This window comes from Monodon monoceros, unplaced genomic scaffold (assembly GCF_005190385.1).
Source record: "Monodon monoceros isolate NGI ecotype Baffin Bay Population unplaced genomic scaffold, NGI_Narwhal_1 Super_Scaffold_7, whole genome shotgun sequence".
Lineage (NCBI taxonomy): Eukaryota > Metazoa > Chordata > Mammalia > Artiodactyla > Monodontidae > Monodon > Monodon monoceros.
Genome location: NW_021703784.1, coordinates 53381195 through 53399422, shown reverse-complemented (window position 1 = coordinate 53399422; position 18228 = coordinate 53381195). Strand labels below are relative to the sequence as shown.

At 40.8% G+C, this 18228-nt stretch overlaps 1 protein-coding gene across 8 annotated transcripts in view; it reads right to left on the bottom strand.

Moving 5' to 3' along the window:
* PAK1 (p21 (RAC1) activated kinase 1) overlaps positions 1-18228 on the bottom strand; it is a 155063-nt gene that overhangs the window by 29836 nt on the left and 106999 nt on the right. For all 8 annotated transcript variants that reach the window (XM_029209060.1, XM_029209061.1, XM_029209062.1 and 5 more), the window contains exons 6-7: positions 3603-3716; positions 238-412 (exon numbers count right to left, since the gene is read on the bottom strand). In XM_029209060.1, the coding sequence (XP_029064893.1) occupies positions 238-412; positions 3603-3716 (289 nt within the window). The remainder of the gene's footprint in view (positions 1-237; positions 413-3602; positions 3717-18228) is intronic.

The following is an 18228-nucleotide window of genomic DNA, read 5'->3' as shown; positions in this document are numbered from 1 at the left end:
TATCCACGCTATCATCACATTCCCATCCTAATGTTGCATCTAATCAGGGCTGGGGAGACAGAGGAGGTGGGTGCAAGGACAGGTGAAGAGAAGCACAGTCTGGCTAAGATATAAAGCACAGCCAGCCAGCCACATACACCTAGCGCAGAACCAAGATCTTTATAGCAATAGAATTCCACCTTTGTGCTTGACCAGTCACATACCAGAGGGAAATTAAAAAACCTGGGAAGTGCTTACGTAATTTCTCCAAGATCTCCTCATCAGACATTTTAGGCTTCTTCTTCTGCTTCTCAGTATTCCGGGTCAGAGCATCTGGCGGAGTGGTATTATTCTCAGTAGGTGAAATGGGAGATGTAGCCACATCCCGAGTTGGAGTAATAGGAAGTGGTTCAATCACAGACCGTGTGTATACCTGCATTGTTGGTGCAAAAATTTGGCAAGGCCAGTCTCTCTTAGATGTGTGTGTTAGAACATCCACAGAAGAACAAATCCCAGTAAACTCATCCCTTCTCCTAGGTCAAAATCTATGTTACTCTTCCTCTATACTCAGGCTGTGAGGATGGAATGGCCTTCCTTGCTCTCACTATACACAACAAGGGTTAGTGAGAGTCTGAGCACTTAAGATATTCAGTACAAGTTAGACAACTCTCATTATAAATAGTTTAAAGGACATTCTGTCATTAGATGGGAATCCCCTTCATCTGTAAAATTCTATTCTTTCCCAAGCTGAAATGAATATCCTGTATTCCCATAGTACTTTCCACGGCTAATACAACACATTATCTTCATTTGAGTTACTGCCTCTTTAAATCCTGAACCCTCACAGAGAAGGAACTGCAATTGTTCTTCTTTAAGAGGCAGTAACAGTGTAGTCATTTAGATCACAGACTCTGGAACCTGACTGACTGGACTTAAATCCCAACTCTTATTCTTTTTTTTTTTTTTTTTTTTTTGTGCGGTACGCGGGCCTCTCACTGTTGTGGCCTCTCCCGTTGCGAAGCACAGGCTCCGGACGCGGAGGCTCAGCGGCCATGGCCCACAGGCCCAGCCGCTCCGTGGCATGTGGGATCTTCCCGGACCGGGGCATGAACCCGTGTCCCCTGCATCGGCAGGCGGACCCTCAACCACTGCACCACCAGGGAAGCCCCCAACTCTTATTCTTACCTTGTATGACTTTGGGCAGATTATTTAACTTGTCTATGCTTTAGTTTCCTCATTTGTAAAATGGTGATGTTAGTGATACCTATCTTATAGAGCTGCTGTGGTAATAAATTAATTAATGTGTGAAATGAGTAATATCACACCCAAAAGACACTAAGCTTTCAAATTTTGGCAAATATTATTATATTTCCTATTCATTCATTTACTTAATAAACATTTACTGAGAATATATTCTTTGCCTTGCTGTACAAAATGCTGCCCCATCCACTATTCCTGTGAAGGAAGTCTTGGAGAAAGTCCTAACTGCAAGGCAAAAGGGATAAATGTCAGAAGATACGAGCAAACTGTATACTATTAATGTACAGAAGAGGTGATCATACGTTATACTGCCTTTCCCCAGGAGATGCATCAAGGCATTTATCACCTTTTTTCATAAAAATATCACAACAATTTTTTGGTTAGTCTATAAGCTCTAAGAAGACAGGGAATCTGTGTCATTCATCCCTGAGTTCCTATATCTAACCAGTTGCCTAACAGAAAGCAAGCATTCAGGAAAATGTTTGATGAATCGATAAATAAATAAATAGGATTCTTCAGCTGGATCTTGAAGGATGGACATGATTTTAATAGGTAGAAAAGGGAGAGAACTTTCCACATAGTGGAAATAGCAATAAGTCAAGACACAGACCAGAGACTACAGCTTCTTTCCTGACTACTCCAGCATAATGATTTCTTAATTTTCTATTCTTGTACATGTAGACAAACTATATCCCTGGCACCTAAACCTGTACTTTCATGCCTTCTCCTCCTCCTTTAGTTTTCTTGACATGCCTCCTTAAGGGCACGAACCCTGCTTTTTCCTTCTCTAAAATTCTCTTTTTCTGGCTCCCAGCACAGGTCTGCTCACATAAAAAGGCCACTGTGCTACGATGGAATACAACCTGGACCTGGGGTCAATTACCTGCTTTCAGTTCTAGCTCTTTTGCTTACTTAGAGACTTTGGGTAGATCAATTAACCTCTCCAAATCTCAGCTTCTTCTATAAATTAGGAATTAACAATGTCTTTTTAGAAAGGAATGCTATCAAGATCAAATTTATCAATTCATTCAATACTAACTGCCTTTCTAAAACCTTCCAAGAGCTATATTAAGCACTGCAGATACATACATATATATATATATGTATTTGCATATATATGTGTGTAAATGTATATGTGTGTGTGTACACACACACACACAGGAGTTCGTGGTTTAGTGGGAAAAATTTTTAAATGAACATACTTGCAAAACAAAAAAACATACCAATATGAGATATCCTGAGAACACTCCAATTTGAAGCTCATTTTCCTTAAAGTGACTTTGTAGCCTACAGAGAGGGTGATTCCACAGATTCTGCTTATAAATTCTAATCCTAAAAAGGTCATCTAATCCCCCTGAGTTTCCTCCACAGCATCTCCATAGTCAGTCAACCAACATCTGCTTGAACACTTCCACGGATTCTCTAATCCAAAGACAATCTTTTTTTGTATTATCAGAGTTTAAGCCCTAGATCATTCTTTCATTATGAAGCTCTTGTCATAATAAAAAGTCCAAACAAAGAAACACTAGTAGAGTATCATCTGATGAGAGATCAGTGCTCAATGAGGCTAAACCATGTAAAAGGCAGATTGTGCCAAGTGAGGGCAGAGGGACCTGGCTATTCAGAGATGCAAGAACCTCAAAAGAAGTTAAATAAAAATCACTGCCGGGCTTCCCTGGTGGCGCAGTGGTTGAGAGTCCGCCTGCCGATGCAGGGGATGCGGGTTCGTGACCCGGTCCGGGAGGATCCCACATGCCGCAGAGCGGCTGGGCCCATGAGCCATGGCCACTGAGCCTGCGCTCCACAATTGGAGAGGCCTGCGCTCCACAATTGGAGAGGCCCGCGTACCGCAAAAAAAAAAAAAACAAAAGCACTCCTGATGTCCAGCATATTAATAGCACTAATGTTTTTATAGATTCTCTTGAGTCTTACAGTATCATCAATGATGTACTAAGAGGCTGAACACTGCACATTTAACAGAGAAGAAAAGATCTATAGCAGACTAATATGTTGCTTCCCAGGAGACTGGAAATAATTTATGTTAGTCTTGCACTAAGTAACATTAATTCTGTATATCTTTCTGTATGTGAACAGGCTAAGTAAACTAGGCCTAAGTTGGTACAAAGACCAATTATCTAGGACACTTTGGGACTATGTGCAAACTAATGATAAATAAATACACCACTTCTTGTCTTTAATCATACAGAAAATACCTTTCAATCAAGGTAATTTGGTGATTTCACCACCTGCAAAATCTAAGGACCGCTACCAGATTATTAAACCTCTAGGCCTCAGCAGCCACCCCTCACTCCCCCTCCAAACTCTAATATATCACAAAGCTGCCCACGTCCCCAAAGACTCACAGATTTTGTGTGCTCTGGGCGTGGAGCAATCACTGGAGGTGGGGTAGCATCATCATCATCTTCATCTTCTGAAACTGGTAGCACTGCAGGGGTCTCAGACACCGTCTTCACGTTCTGCACAGTGGAGAAAAGCCAGATTCAGCGTGTCCAGCTGACATGCAACTTAAGCTACCAGAGTCACCAATCTCCCAGAAGAAACCTTCTCCTGACACTCCTTCTGAAACACACATCCGCCTCAAGATCTCCACCTTTCTGTAGCCAGTCTCAGGAACTCAGCCACCTTCCCTCTCTTCTTTTAGATACCACTCCCCACTCAGGCCCTTGGGGGCTTCCTTCTCCCACCCAAAGCCTAACTGTGGATGGGGAAACCAGCTTACAGCTTCTCTACGTGCCTAGCCCAATCCAAACCCTGAACACAAGATCATAGTTCCTTCTTCTTCTATGAATTTTACTCCCTATGCTAAAGAGAGGATAAAGTACAAAATGCAGGGGAGGGATCAAAAGTTTGGGATTTCACAAAGTTTATCATTGTAATTCCTTAGTCCTTTCTGATACGATAAGTGGAAGTCCTGAGAGGCCTTTCCCTCTCCTTTTCCTTTCTTTACAAAAACTTACTGCAACCATTATGCCATCAGGTGCCCTTGCCTCAACCTGAATATACAGAACATCAGAAGACCCTTGTCTCAAGAAGACAATGAGTTTTTCCCCATACTGGATGCTATCTATTTCACTAAGCTTTTGCCCTGTCCTGGAATGAACCTTACCAGCACCACTAATTGAATATGCTATAATCTCAGCAACTTGATTTTCCCATGTAAACTGTACCAAAGCTGGGCTAAGACTGGCAGGTTTTAGGGCAGGTCCAGGCAAAAAGATCATACCATTACTGTTTATAACACATATTCAAGAGACAAAATAGCTCCAAAACATGAGATTTTTGATAGAGATTAAATGATTACAGTGTAGGGCCAGAGAAGCAAGGGATTTTTTGTATATATTGATATAATTCAACAGTTTCAGATATTTTCAGAGCATCTGCTTTGTGCTCAGTAAGATACTGTGATGAATGCTTTTGATATAAATGCACAAAAATGAAAAAGACGGCCCATGTCCTAAAGCAGCTCACCATATGATGCAGGAGACAGAGGGACAATTCCCTTCTGCTGCCATTTGGGACCTCTGGAGAGAGGAATGTCAGGAGTCAGAATGACAGGGGATAAGTGAAGGAACTGTCTAGTCAAATGCTAGTCTAGAGCTACTGTGTGGGAGCCTGGTATTTACTACATTTAACATACTAAGGTAAAGAAAACTGGCAAGCTCATAGATTCTAACAGGGCCTCCAGTGCAGGGCATAACTAGAAAACTGCCAGTGACAGGCATATGTAAGCAACTAGCTTTGGTGATCACAGGCAATGAATCCATCCTCTGGGTCTCAAGTTTCATCACTCCAGGAACGTGGAAGAATAGGACAGGTATAATTTGAGGGGTGACCCTAAGTCACTTTTAGTTCTAAAATCCAATAGAGGTTCTTCCCTTGTCAAAGCACATATTTTGATATTTTTCTGCTCTAATTTCTCTTCTCCCTAATATTTCACTCAGCAAAATTTAACTAGGAACCCAAAATGAGAATGCGGTTAACTCAGCAGTCTCTTCGTCATCAGGTGAAGAGGCCCTAGGGCTGACTAGCGTAGACTATAAACACTTGTTTGTTGCCTCCTAAAACTCTATAAGGAAGGGGATTTCATCATTCTGTTTTCCACAGGTGATGACTTCGTGTGGTAGTGTTAACAACTACCAGAATCAAGAGATTTAGGTTTTTGTCCCAGATTTTTATTTCTTATCCCTGTGTTCTTTGGCAAGCCTGTCCCACTCTAAGCTACAGTTTCTCATCCATAAAATGGAGGTGATGACAGAAGCTCTCTGCCTACCTCAGAGGGCCACTGGGAGGAAGAAATGAAGTGATGTGAGTATGCAAGCACTTTGTAAATGGCAAGGGGCTAGAAAGATGTAAGGAATCAATTAAATTATGATTATGTTTAATAACCACAAACCTCTTTTTTAAGAAGTGACTTCAACTCATCCATTCATTCACTGTGTACCAGGCTCTATTCAAAGCTCTGGGGCTATACTGAAGAACAAATTAGATAAAGCGCCTGGTTTTATGGATTACATTTGAGAAGAAGATACAGTCAAAATTAATCACCAAACTACCAGGCAGTAATAAGATAAACACAGGAGAACAGAGAATGCTTGAGGGTAGGGAATTATTACTTTACATACAGTAGTCATGGAAAGGCCTCTCTAATGGCCTGAATGAAATGAGAAAATGAGCCATCAGACCCTCTGGGAAAAGAATATGCCTGGCAGATGGAAGAAATACAAAGACTCTGAGAGAAGGGGACATGCTTGGTGTGTTCCCAAAACCTCCAGGTGCCTACCGATACTACTGAGGAGTGCTTATGATTTTAAAACTGCTGAACTTTGGGTAGAAACATAGGAATCTCTGACGTTCTGGCCCAGGATTGCTCCCATCCATCCCACCCTAGCTCCATCAGAGGAGGGGTTCTTCCAGGACGAGGTAGGCTGTAACTATGGGACCCAAGAGGGCTTACATTCATTTGAAGCAGTGGGCAATGCCCAGGCCCAGTGGTGCCATCAGTGGAAGTGACCTCCCAGAGGTAGTAGCAGGAGAGTGTCAACCACTACTAGCCTGAGGTTGCAATCCTGAATAAGGCAAACAAATTCTGGCCAAAGGTACAGCAGACACTAGAGAGAGGCCCCATACTAGTCATACATGCCTGGCTCTGTGCATGTACCTAAAAACTTCGGAAGAGCCAAGCAGAAAGTAGAAGTTTCTGGACAGCCTTGAAAGAGGTCTCAATAATTAGCAAGGATATAGACTTTAACAACACTATCAATCAACTCAACCTAACTGACATGTACAAAACTTCCCACCCAAGTTCTACAGAACACACATTACTTTTAACCACTTATGGGTAATTCTTCAGATAGAACATATGCTGGGCCATAAAACACATCTCAATAAATTTTGAATGACTGAAAACACACAAAATGTATTCTTTAACCACAGTAGAATTAAATTAGAGATAAACAACAAAAAGGAAATTTCTCCAAAGAAGATAAACAAATGCCAAAAAGCACATGAAAAGATGCTCAACATCATTATTAGGAAACGCAAATTAAAACCACAATGAGATACCACTTCATATCCACTGAGATGGCTATAATCAAAAGACAGACAATAGGGACTTCCCTGGTGGTCCAGTGGCTAAGACTCCACGCTCCCAATGCAAGGGGACCAGGTTCAATCCCTGGTCAGGGAACTAGATCCCACATGCCACAACTAAAGATTCCACATGCCGCAACTAAAAGATCCCACATGCTGCAACTAAAAAGATCCCACACGTGGCAATGAAGATCCCCATGCTGCAATTAAGACCCGATGCAGTCAAATAAATAAATAAATACTTTTTAAAAATGACAGACAATAACAAATGTGGGGGAAGATATGGAGAAATTAGAAGCCTCCTAACGTTGGTGGGACTTTAAAAAGGTGCAGCCATTGTGGAACGCAGCCTAGCAGTTCCTCAAAAGGTTAAACATAGAGTCACCATATGACTCAGAAATTCTACTCCTAGGTATATACCAAATAGAAATGAAAACATAGATCCACACCAAAACTTGTACATGAATGTTAGTATGAGCATTATTTAGAATAGCCAAAAAGAAGAAACAAGCCAAATGCCCATCAACTGATGAATGTAAAAAATGTAGTATATCAATACAATAGAATATTACTCAGACATAAAAAGGAATCATGCTGATACATGCTACAACACGGATGAACCTCGCAAGCTTTTAAGTGAAAGAAGCTAGACACAAAAGACTACATGTTATACAAGTCCATTTATATAAAATGTCTAGAAAAGGTAAATTTATACAGACAGAAAGAAGATCAGTGGTTTCCTAGGGTTAGGCATGGGAGTTTGAATGAAGTGTAAACGAGTACAAGGGAACTTTTGTGGTGGTGGCAATATTCTAAAACTAGACTAGTGATAGTTGCACAAGTCTATAAATTTAATAAAATCATTGAACTGTACAATCAGTATGGGTGAATTTTATGGTATGTAAATAATACCTCAATAATGCTGCCTTTTAAAAGTTAAATTTTTAAATTATATGTAAAACCAGTAGGTTCTCATTACACATTTCATATAATACAGATATATAAGGAGTTAGAAGTGAAAATTCCTCAGGAATGCCTGACAAACATGGCAGATTGAACACAGGCATCTATTTCTTAAAACCTCACTAGAACTATAGTAAACGAATGGCCTTTTAAAGGCATTAAACCCGAAGGTTGGAGAGAACAGGATAGGAGGCAAGATTAGCAAAGGAGGCAATGGCTGATGGATGAGCAGTAACTGTCAAGGAGAATGATTCCAAGGCTGATGGTAGGCAAACCTGAAAACCAATCTACATATCTATGCTGCAAAATCAAGGCAAGGTAAAACAGAGTAAATATTTTTAAAAACAGAGAATCAGTCCAGGAAGTCTAAAAAACCAGGAGTTCCAGTAAGAGAAAACAAAGAAAAGTGGGGAAGACATCATCAACGAAATAATTCAGGAAAATTTCCTAAAACTGAAGCCTTGAGTCCAGGTTGAAAGAGTCCACAAAGCTCCTCACAAATTAAGTAGGTGAATATAGGGATGTAATTATGAAATTTCAAAGCAGTGGTGACAATAAAGATGCTACAAACTTCCCAAGTGAAAAATAAAAAATAGGTCAGATGCAAAGATGCAAGAATAAATAGCTTTGAACTTGAATAGCCAATGCTGAAAGCTAGATGACAAAAGGGCAATGTTTTCCAAATACTGGTAGAAAATTATTTTCAACCCAGAATTCCATATTCAGCCAAATATCAATCAAATGGTGGAATAGAATAGAGGCGCTCCATTTTGAGACCTGAAAGATATTAAATATTTACTTTCTCAAAGCTACTGGAAGATGGACTCCACCAAACTGGGAAGCCAACTAAAAATGAAGAAGCATTGCACAGAGAAACTCCAATACAGAAATTTCAAAGACAATAATCTTAAAAAACAATAATCTTCTAATCCTCTAACTCTTCCTGAATCTCCTTGAATAATCTTCTGTGTCCCTTATTCTCATACTTTCCATGTGTTTTTATATTTTATATCAATAATCCACTCTTACATGCATCTTTTAATCCTTGGGAATTTGTTCCTTCAACTATACTTTTAATTTCTAAGAATTCTTTTTTTTATCCTCTGATTGATCTACCTGCAGTGTTTTTGTGGATGCAACATCTATAGAACCTCTCAATATATTAGATTTTTTAAAACTTTCTTTCCTGAATTATCAATTTCCTCTGGGGTCAGTTTTATTTCTTTTTCTTGGTCCTTCTCTTTAACGCTTTGTTTCTCTCAAATGTCTAGAGATCCTTGGCTCTCCCCTCATATTTATCAGTGAAAAACCATATTAATTAGTGTATTCGACTAGCATGAGTTTCCTCTGTAGTTGTGTAAGTCTATTTCTCTGCTGTACCTTCCTCTGAATGGGAGGTCTGATGCAGTCTGTACGTGAGTTATACAGATGTGGTAACTGGCAAGCATCACTTTAGGGTGAGATGCCATGGAAGAGTATGTATGGTATGTATACCTCTCCTCCCAGTTGTCAAAAGCATCAGGAATTTATCCTTGGGATGCAGAAATTTAATGTATTTTCTTCCACTGCAGAGCTATTTCTCCTTTTTCCTCTACTTTATGCCTGTTGCAGAGATCTGTAGTTAACTCCAGTTCTGCTCTGCTTCTCTCTCTTCTCTCCCTGTACCCACACTAGGCATTTTCCTCAAGTAGGCAGTTTACCTTCTTCAGACAAGTATCTGGTTTAAGCTTAGGATCAACCTTCTGGTACCTTTTGCTCACTGTAACATGGACACTGCCCCTGCTGTTTCACTTGCAGAATTTAATTTACTCTTGAAGATGACCCAAGATTCCTTCCTGTTTTTTTTTTTTTTTTTTTTTTTTTTTGCAGTACGCGGGCCTCTCACTGTTGTGGCCTCTCCCGTTGCGGAGCACAGGCTCCGGACGCGCAGGCTCAGCGGCCACGGCTCACGGGCCCAGCCGCTCTGCGGCACGCGGGATCCTCCCGGACCGGGGCACGAACCCGCGTCCCCTGCACCGGCAGGCGGACTCTCAACCACTACACCACCAGAGAAGCCCTCCTTCCTGCTTTTTATATATATTCTCTCAGACCATTTTCTCTTGAGCTACTCTTATCTTCCTAGGAAATTTGTCTTCCACATACATACAGCAGCTGTGCTTTCGGCTGCTCCAATCAATCTGATCTTATCTGCTTTCTACCTTCCATGAATTCCCGACAATGGTTTATTAACGTCCTGTTTTTGTTTTGGAGCACTGTTTTGAATTCATTTTTTATGTATCTTTTCTGAAATTAAGAAATTTAGTATAGCAGGAGACGTAAACATATGAATTCACCCCACTACACTGACCCAATTTCCAGAGGAATCTTTCTAAGATGGTAGTTTAGACTAAAATGCACATCTAACTATCTCACTTAAAATACTTCCGATTTAAAATATTTCCTTAGGAGACCTTCAAGAAGGCGGAGGAGTAAGAAGTGGAGATCACCTTCCTCCCCACAAATACATTAGAAATACATCTGCATGTGGAACAACTCCTACAGAACACCTACTGAATGCTAGCAGAAGACCTCAGACTTCCCAAAAGGCAGGAAATGCCCCACGTACCTGGGTAGGGCAAAAGAAAAGGGAAAAAAGAGAGACAAAAGAATAGGGATGGACCTGAACCTCTGGGAGGGAGCTGTGAAGGAGGAAAAGTTTCCACACATTAGGAAGCCCCTTCACTGGCGGAGACGGGGGTGGGGGTGGGAAGCTTCAGAGCCACGGAGGAGGGCACAGCAACAGGGGTGCAGAGGGCAAAGCGGAGAGATTCCCGCACAGAGGATCGGTGCTGACCAGTCCGCTCACCTGCTGGGATGGGTGGGGGCTGGGAGCTGAGGCTTGGACTTAGGAGGTCAGATCCCAGGGAGAGGACTGGGGTGGGCTGTGTGAACACAGCCAGAAGGGGGCTAGTGCACCACAGCTAGCCAGGAGGGAGTCCAGGAAAAAGTCTGGAGCTGCCAAAGAGGCAAGAGACCATTGCTTCGGGGTGCTCGAGGAGAGGGGATTCAGAGCACGGGCCTAAACCAGCTCCAGAGACAGGTGCAAGCCACGGCTATCAAACGGACACCAGAGATGGGCATGAAACACTAAGGCTGCTGCTGCAGCCACCAACAAGCCTGTGTGCAAGCGTAGGTCACTACCCACACCTCCCCTCCAGGGAGCCTCTGCAGCCCATCACTACCAGGGTCCCGTGATCCAGGGACAATTTCCCCAGGAGAAAACACGGCATGCCTCAGGCTATGGCAATGTCATGCTGGCCTGTGACGCCGCAGGCTCGCCCCACATTCCGTACCCCTTGCTCCCCCCGGCCTGAGTGAGCCAGAGCCCCCTAATCAGCTGTTCCTTTAACCCCATCCTGTCTGAGCGAAGAACAAAACTCCTCAGGTGACCTACATGCAGAGGCGGGGCCGAATCCAAAGCTGAACCCCAGGAACTGTGAGAACAAAGAAGAGAAAGGGAAATTTCTCTCAGCAGCCTCAGGAGCAGCGGATTAAATCTCCACAATCAGTTTGATGTACCCTGCACCTGTGGAATACCTCAATAGACAAAAAATCATCCCAAAATTGAGGTGGTGAACTTTGGGAGCAACGATATATACATTTTTTTCACTTTTCTCTTTTTCCCGTGTGCCTGACAGGGTCTTGATGCTCACACCGGGTGTCAGGCCTGTGGCTCTGAGGTGGGAGAGCTGAGTTCAGGACATTGGTCTACCAGAGACCTCCTATCTCCATATAATATCAAACAGCAAAAGCTCTGCCAGAGATCTCCATCTCAACACTAAGACCCAGCTCCACTCAATGACCAGCAAGCTACAGTGCTGGACACCCTATGCCAAGCAACTAGCAAGACAGGAACACAACCGTACCCATTAGCAGAGAGGCTGCCTATAATCATAATAAGGTCACAGACACTCCAAAACACAACACTGGATGGGGTCCTGCCCATCAGAAAGAGAAGATCCAGCCTCAGCCACCAGAACACAGGCACCAGTTCCCTCCACCAGGAAGCCTACACAACCCACTGACCAACCTTACCCACTGGGGGCAGACACCAAAAACAACGGGAACTACGAACCTGCAGCCTGTGAAAAGGAGACCCCAAACACAGTAAGTTAAGCAAAATGAGAAGACACAGGAATACACAGCAGATGAAGGGGCAAGGTAAAAACCCACCAGAACAAACAAATGAATAGGAAAAAGGCAGTTTACCTGAAAAAATATTAAGAGTAATGATAGTAAAGATGATCCAAAATCTTGGAAATAGAATGGAGAAAATACAAGAAAGGACTAGAAGAACTAAAGAGCAAACAAACAATGATGAACAACAAAATAAATGAAATTAAAAATTTTCTAGAAGGAATCAATAGCACAATAACTGAGGCAGAAGAACGGATAAGTGACCTGCAAGATAAAATAGTGAAAATAACGACCACAGAGCAGAATACAGAAAAAAGAATGAAAAGAATTGAAGATAGTCTCAGAGACCTCTAGGACAACATTTATCGCACCAACATTCAAATTATAGAGGTCCCAAATGAATAAAAAAAAGAGAAAGGGTCTGAGAAAATCTTTCAAGAGATTATAGTTGAAAACTTCCCTAATATGGGAAAGGAAATAGTCAAGCCCAGGAAGCACAGAGAGTCCCATACAGGATAAATGCAAGGAGAAACAGGCCAAGACACATATTAATCAAACTACCAAAAATTAAATACAAAGAGAAAATAGTAAAAGCAGCAAGGGAAAAACAACAAATAACATACAAGGGAATGCCCATAAGGTTAACAGCTGATCTTTCAGCAGAAACTCTGCAAGCCAGAAGGGAGTAGCAGGACATATTTAAAGTGATGAAAGGGAAAAACCTACAACCAAGATTATTCTACCCAGCAATGATCTCATTCAGATTCGATGGAGAAATTAAAACCTTTACAGAAAACCAAAAGCTAAGAGAATTCAGTACCACCAAACCAGCTTTACAACAAATGCTAAATGAACTTCTCTAGGCAGGAAACACAAGAGAAGGAAAAGACCTACACTAACAAACCAAAAACAATTAAGAAAATGGTAAAAGAACATACATCGATAATTACCTTAGGGGTAAACAGATTAAATGCTCCAACCAAAAGACAAAGACCAGCTCAATGGATACAAAAACAAGACCCTTATATATGCTGTCTACAAGAGACCCACTTCAGACCTAGGGACACATACAGACTGCAAGTGAAGGGGTTAGAAAAAGATATTCCATGCAAATGAAAATCAAGAGAAAGCTGGAGTAGCAATTCTCATATCAGACAAAATAGACTTTGAAATAAAGACTATTACAAAAGACAAGGAAGGACACTACATAATGGTGAAGGGATCAATACAAGAAGAAGATATAATAATTGTAAATATTTATGTAACCAACATAGGAACACCTCAATATATAAGGCAAATGCTAACAGCCATAAAAGGGGAAATTGACAGTAACACAATAATAGTAGGGGACCTTAACACCCCACTTTCACCAATGGACAGATCATCCAAAACGAAAATAAATAAGGAAACACAAGCTTTAAATGACACATTAGGGCTTCCCTGGTGGCACAGTGGTTGAGAGTCCACCTGCCGATGCAGGGGTCACGGGTTCATGCCCCGGTCCGGGAAGATCCCACATGCCGTGGAGCGGCGGGCCCGTGAGCCATGGCCGCTGGGCCTGAGCGTCCAGAGCCTGTGCTCAGCAACAGGAGAGGCCACGGCAGTGAGAGGCCCATGTACCACAAAAAAAAAAAAAAAAAGACACATTACACAAGATGGACTTAATTGATATTTATAGGACATTCTATCCAAAAACCACAGAATACACTTTCTTCACAAGTGCTCATGGAACATATCCAGGATAGATCATATCTTGGGTCACATATCAAGCCTTGGTAAATTTAAGAAGACTGAAATCATATCAAGTATCTTTTCCGACCACAATGCTATGAGACTAGATATCAATTACAGGAAAAAATCTGTAAAAAATACAAACACATGGAGGCTAAACAATACACTACTAAATAACCAAGAGGTCACTGAAGAAACCATAGAGGAATTCAAAAAATAACTAGAAATAAATGACAATGAAAACACAATGACTCAAAACCTATGGGATGCAGCAAAAGCAGTTCTAAGAGGGAACTTGATAGCAATACAAGCCTACCTCAAGAAAGAAGAAACATCTCAAATAAACAACCTAACCTTACACCTAAAGCAGTTTGAGAAGGAAGAACAAAAAAACCCCAGTGTTAGTAGAAAGAAAAAATCATAAAGATCAGATCAGAAATAAATGAAATAGAATGAAGGAACAATAGCAAAGATCAATAAAACTAAAAGCCGGTTCTTTCAGAAGATAAACGAAACTGATAAACCATTAGCCAGACTCAGCAAGAAAAAAGGGAGAATACTCAAATCAATAGAATTAGAAATGAAAAAGGAAAAGTAACAACTGACACTGCAGAAATACAAAGGATCATGACAGATTACTACAAGCAAGTATATGCCAAAAAATGGACAATGTGGAAGAAATGGACAAATTGTTAGAAAAGCACAACTTTCCGAGACTGAACCAGGAAGAAAGAGAAAATATAAACAGACCAATCACAAGCACTGAAACCGAGACTCTGATTAAAAATCTTCCAACAAACAAAAGCCCCAGACCAGATGGTTTCACAGGCGAATTCTATCAAAAATTTAGAGAAGAGCTAACACCTATCCTTCTCAAACTCTTCCAAAATATAGCAGACGGAGGAACACTCCCAAACTCCTTCTAAGAGACCACCATCACCCTGATACCAAAACCAGACAAAGATGTCACAAAGAAAGAAAACTACAGGCCAATAACACTGATGAACATAGATTCAAAAGTCCTCAACAAAATACTAGCAAACAGAATCTAACAGCACATTAAAAGGATCATACACTATGATCAAGTGGCGTTTATCCCAGGAATGCAAGGATTCTTCAATATACGCAAATCAATGTGATATACCACATTAACAAATTGAAGGATAAAAACCATATGATCATTTCAATAGATGCAGAAAAAGCTTTTGACAAAATTCAACACCGATTTATGATAAAAATCATCCAAAAGTAGGCATAGAGGGAACTTACCTCAAGGCCATATATGACAAACCCACAGTCAACATCGTTCTCAATGGTGAAAAACTAAAACCATTTCCACTAAGATCAAGAACAAGACAAGGTTGTCCACTCTCACCACTATTATTCAATATAGTTTTCAAAGTTTTAGCCACAGCAATCAGAGAAGAAAAAGAAATAAAAGGAATCCAAATCAGAAAAGAAAAAGTAAAGCCGTCACTGTTTGCAGATGGCATGATACTATACATAGAGATCCTAAAGATGCTACCAGAAAACTACTAGAGCTAATCAATGAATTTGGTAAAGTAGCAGGATACAAAATTAATGCACAGAAATCTCTTGCATTCCTATACACTAATGATGAAAAATCTGAAAGAGAAATTAAGGAAACACTCCCATTTACCACTTCAACAAAAGAATAAAATGCCTAGGAATAAACCTACCTAAGGTGACAAACGACCTGTATGCAGAAAACTATAAGACACTGATGAAAAAAATTAAAGATGATACAAACAGATGGAGAGATATACCATGTTTTTGGATTGGAAGATTCAACATCGTGAAAATGACTATACTACCCAAAACAATCTACAGATTCAATGCAATACCTATCAAACTACCAATGGCATTTTTCACAGAACTAGAACAAAAAATTGCATAATTTGTATGGAAACACAAAAGACCCCAAATAGCCAAAGCTATCTTGAGAACGAAAAACGAAGCTGGAGGAATCAGGCTCCCTGACTTCAGACTATACTACAAAGCTACAGTAAATAAGACAGTATGGTACTGGCACAAAATCAGAAATATAGATCAATGGAACAGGATAGAAAGCCCAGAGATAAACCCATGCACATATGGTCACCTTATTTTCAATAAAGAAGACAAGAATATACAATGGAGAAAAGATAGCTCTTCAGTAAGTGGTGCTGGGAAAACTGGACAACTACATGTAAAAAAATGAAATTAGAACACTCCTTAACACCATATACAAAAATAAACTCCAAATGGATTAAAGACCTAAATGTAAGGCCAGGCACTATAAAACTCTGAGAAGAAAACAGGCAGAACACTCTATGACATAAATCACAGCAAGATCCTTTTAGACACACCTCCTAGAGAAATGGAAATAAAAACAAAAATAAACAAATGGGACCTAATGAAACTTCAAAGCTTTTGCACAGCAAAGGAAACCATAAACAAGACCAAAAGACAACCCTCAGAATTGGAGAAAATATTTTCAAATGAAGCAACTAACAAAGGATTAATCTCCAAAATTTACAAGCAGCACATGCAGCTCAATATCAAAAACACAAACAACCCAATCCAAAAATGGGCCGAAGACCTAAACAGACATTTCTCCAAAGAAGATATACAGATTGCCAACAAACACATGAAAGAATGCTCAACATCACTAATCATTAGAGAAATGCAAATCAGAACTACAGTGAGGTATCACCTCACACCAATCCGAACGGCAATCATCAAAAAATCTACAAACAATAAATGCTGGAGAGGGTGTGGAGAAAAGGGAACCCTCTTGCACTGTTGGTGGGAATGTAAATTGACACAGCCACTATGGAGAACAGTATGGAGGCTCCTTAAAACACTAAAAATAGGTGCTTCCCTGGTGGCACAGTGGTTGGGAGTCCGCCTGCCGATGCAGGGGACACGGGTTCGTGCTCCGTTCTGGGAAGATCCTACATGCCGCGGAGCAGCTGCGCCCGTGAGCCATGGCTGCTGGGCCTGCGCGTCCGGAGCCTGCACGTCCAGAGCCTGTGCTCTGCAACGGGAGAGGCCGCAACGGTGAGAGGCCCGCGTACCACAAAAAAAACAAAAACAAAACACACACTAAAAATAGAACTACCATACGACTCAGCAATCCCACTACTGGGCATATACCCTGAGAAAACCATAATTCAAAAAGAGTCATGTACCACAATGTTCACTGCAGCTCTATTTACAATAGCCAGGACATGGAAGCAACCTAAGTGTCCATCGACAGATGAATGGATAAAGAAGATGTGGTACATATATACAATGGAATATTACTAAGCCATAAAAAGAAACGAAATTGAGTTATCTGTAGTGAGGTGAACGGACCTAGAGTCTGTCATACAGAGTGAAGTAAGTCAGAAAGAGAAAAACAAATACCGTACGCTAACACATATATATGGAGTCTAAAAAAAAAAAAAAATGGTTCTGAAGAACCTAGGGGCAGGCCAGGAATAAAGTTTCAGACATAGAGAATGGATTTGAGGACACAGGGAGGGGGAAGGGTAAGCTGGGATGAAGTGAGAGAGTGGCATGGACTTATATATACTACCAAATGTAAAATAGATAGCTAGTGGGAAGCAGCCACATAGCACAGGGAGATCAGCTCAGTGCTTTGTGACCACCTAGGGGGTGGGATAGGGAGGGTGGGAGTGAGATGCAAGAGGGAGGAGATATGGGGATATATGTATATGTATAGCTGATTCACTTATAAAGCAGAAACTAACACACCACAGTAAAGCAATTATACTCCAATAAAGATATTAAAAAAAATAAAAATTAAACAAAATACTTTCTTAGCTCCAGCACAGAGACGAAGTTCTTTTGCCTGACATGATGGATCCTTAACAACTTGGCATTTGTTCATGTTACCTCACACAAGAAAGCATTGATTGCCCTTTTCTCTGGCTAGTATCATTGCCTATGTTTACCTGAAACTTTATTATCAATCCTTGTTTATGTGTTCTGATTCCTCACTAAACTGTAAGATCAAGAGCAATGACCTTACCTGCCCTTGATCTTAGGCATTCAAAGAGCCTATCACATAATAGGTGATCATTTTATAAATGAGAATTCAGGCACTTAAGTGCTATGTAATCTGGGAGATATATCTCAGACCAATGAGCCACAAATAAAAGAATTTTCGAGCTAGAAGAAACCCTAAAGGTTATGTTTATTAAATGAACAAATCGTAGGGCCCAAGAACCTTGTGCAAACTGTTCTGTACTACCAAGCAGAATAAATCACTCCATCAAATATGACCCCCGTGGTACATTATTCATGTACCCCTCTTGCAGCCCTTATCCTTCTATTCTGTTGTTAATTTTTTCTCAAGGACTAAGACAGTGTAAAATTTATCTGTGTATTACTAACACCTGGGCACAAAGAAAGTGCTAAGTAAATATCTATGGTATGAATGTATAAATGAATGCTGAGGAGAACTGAATTTTGTATTGGTTTCTACTGCTAATTCATTCA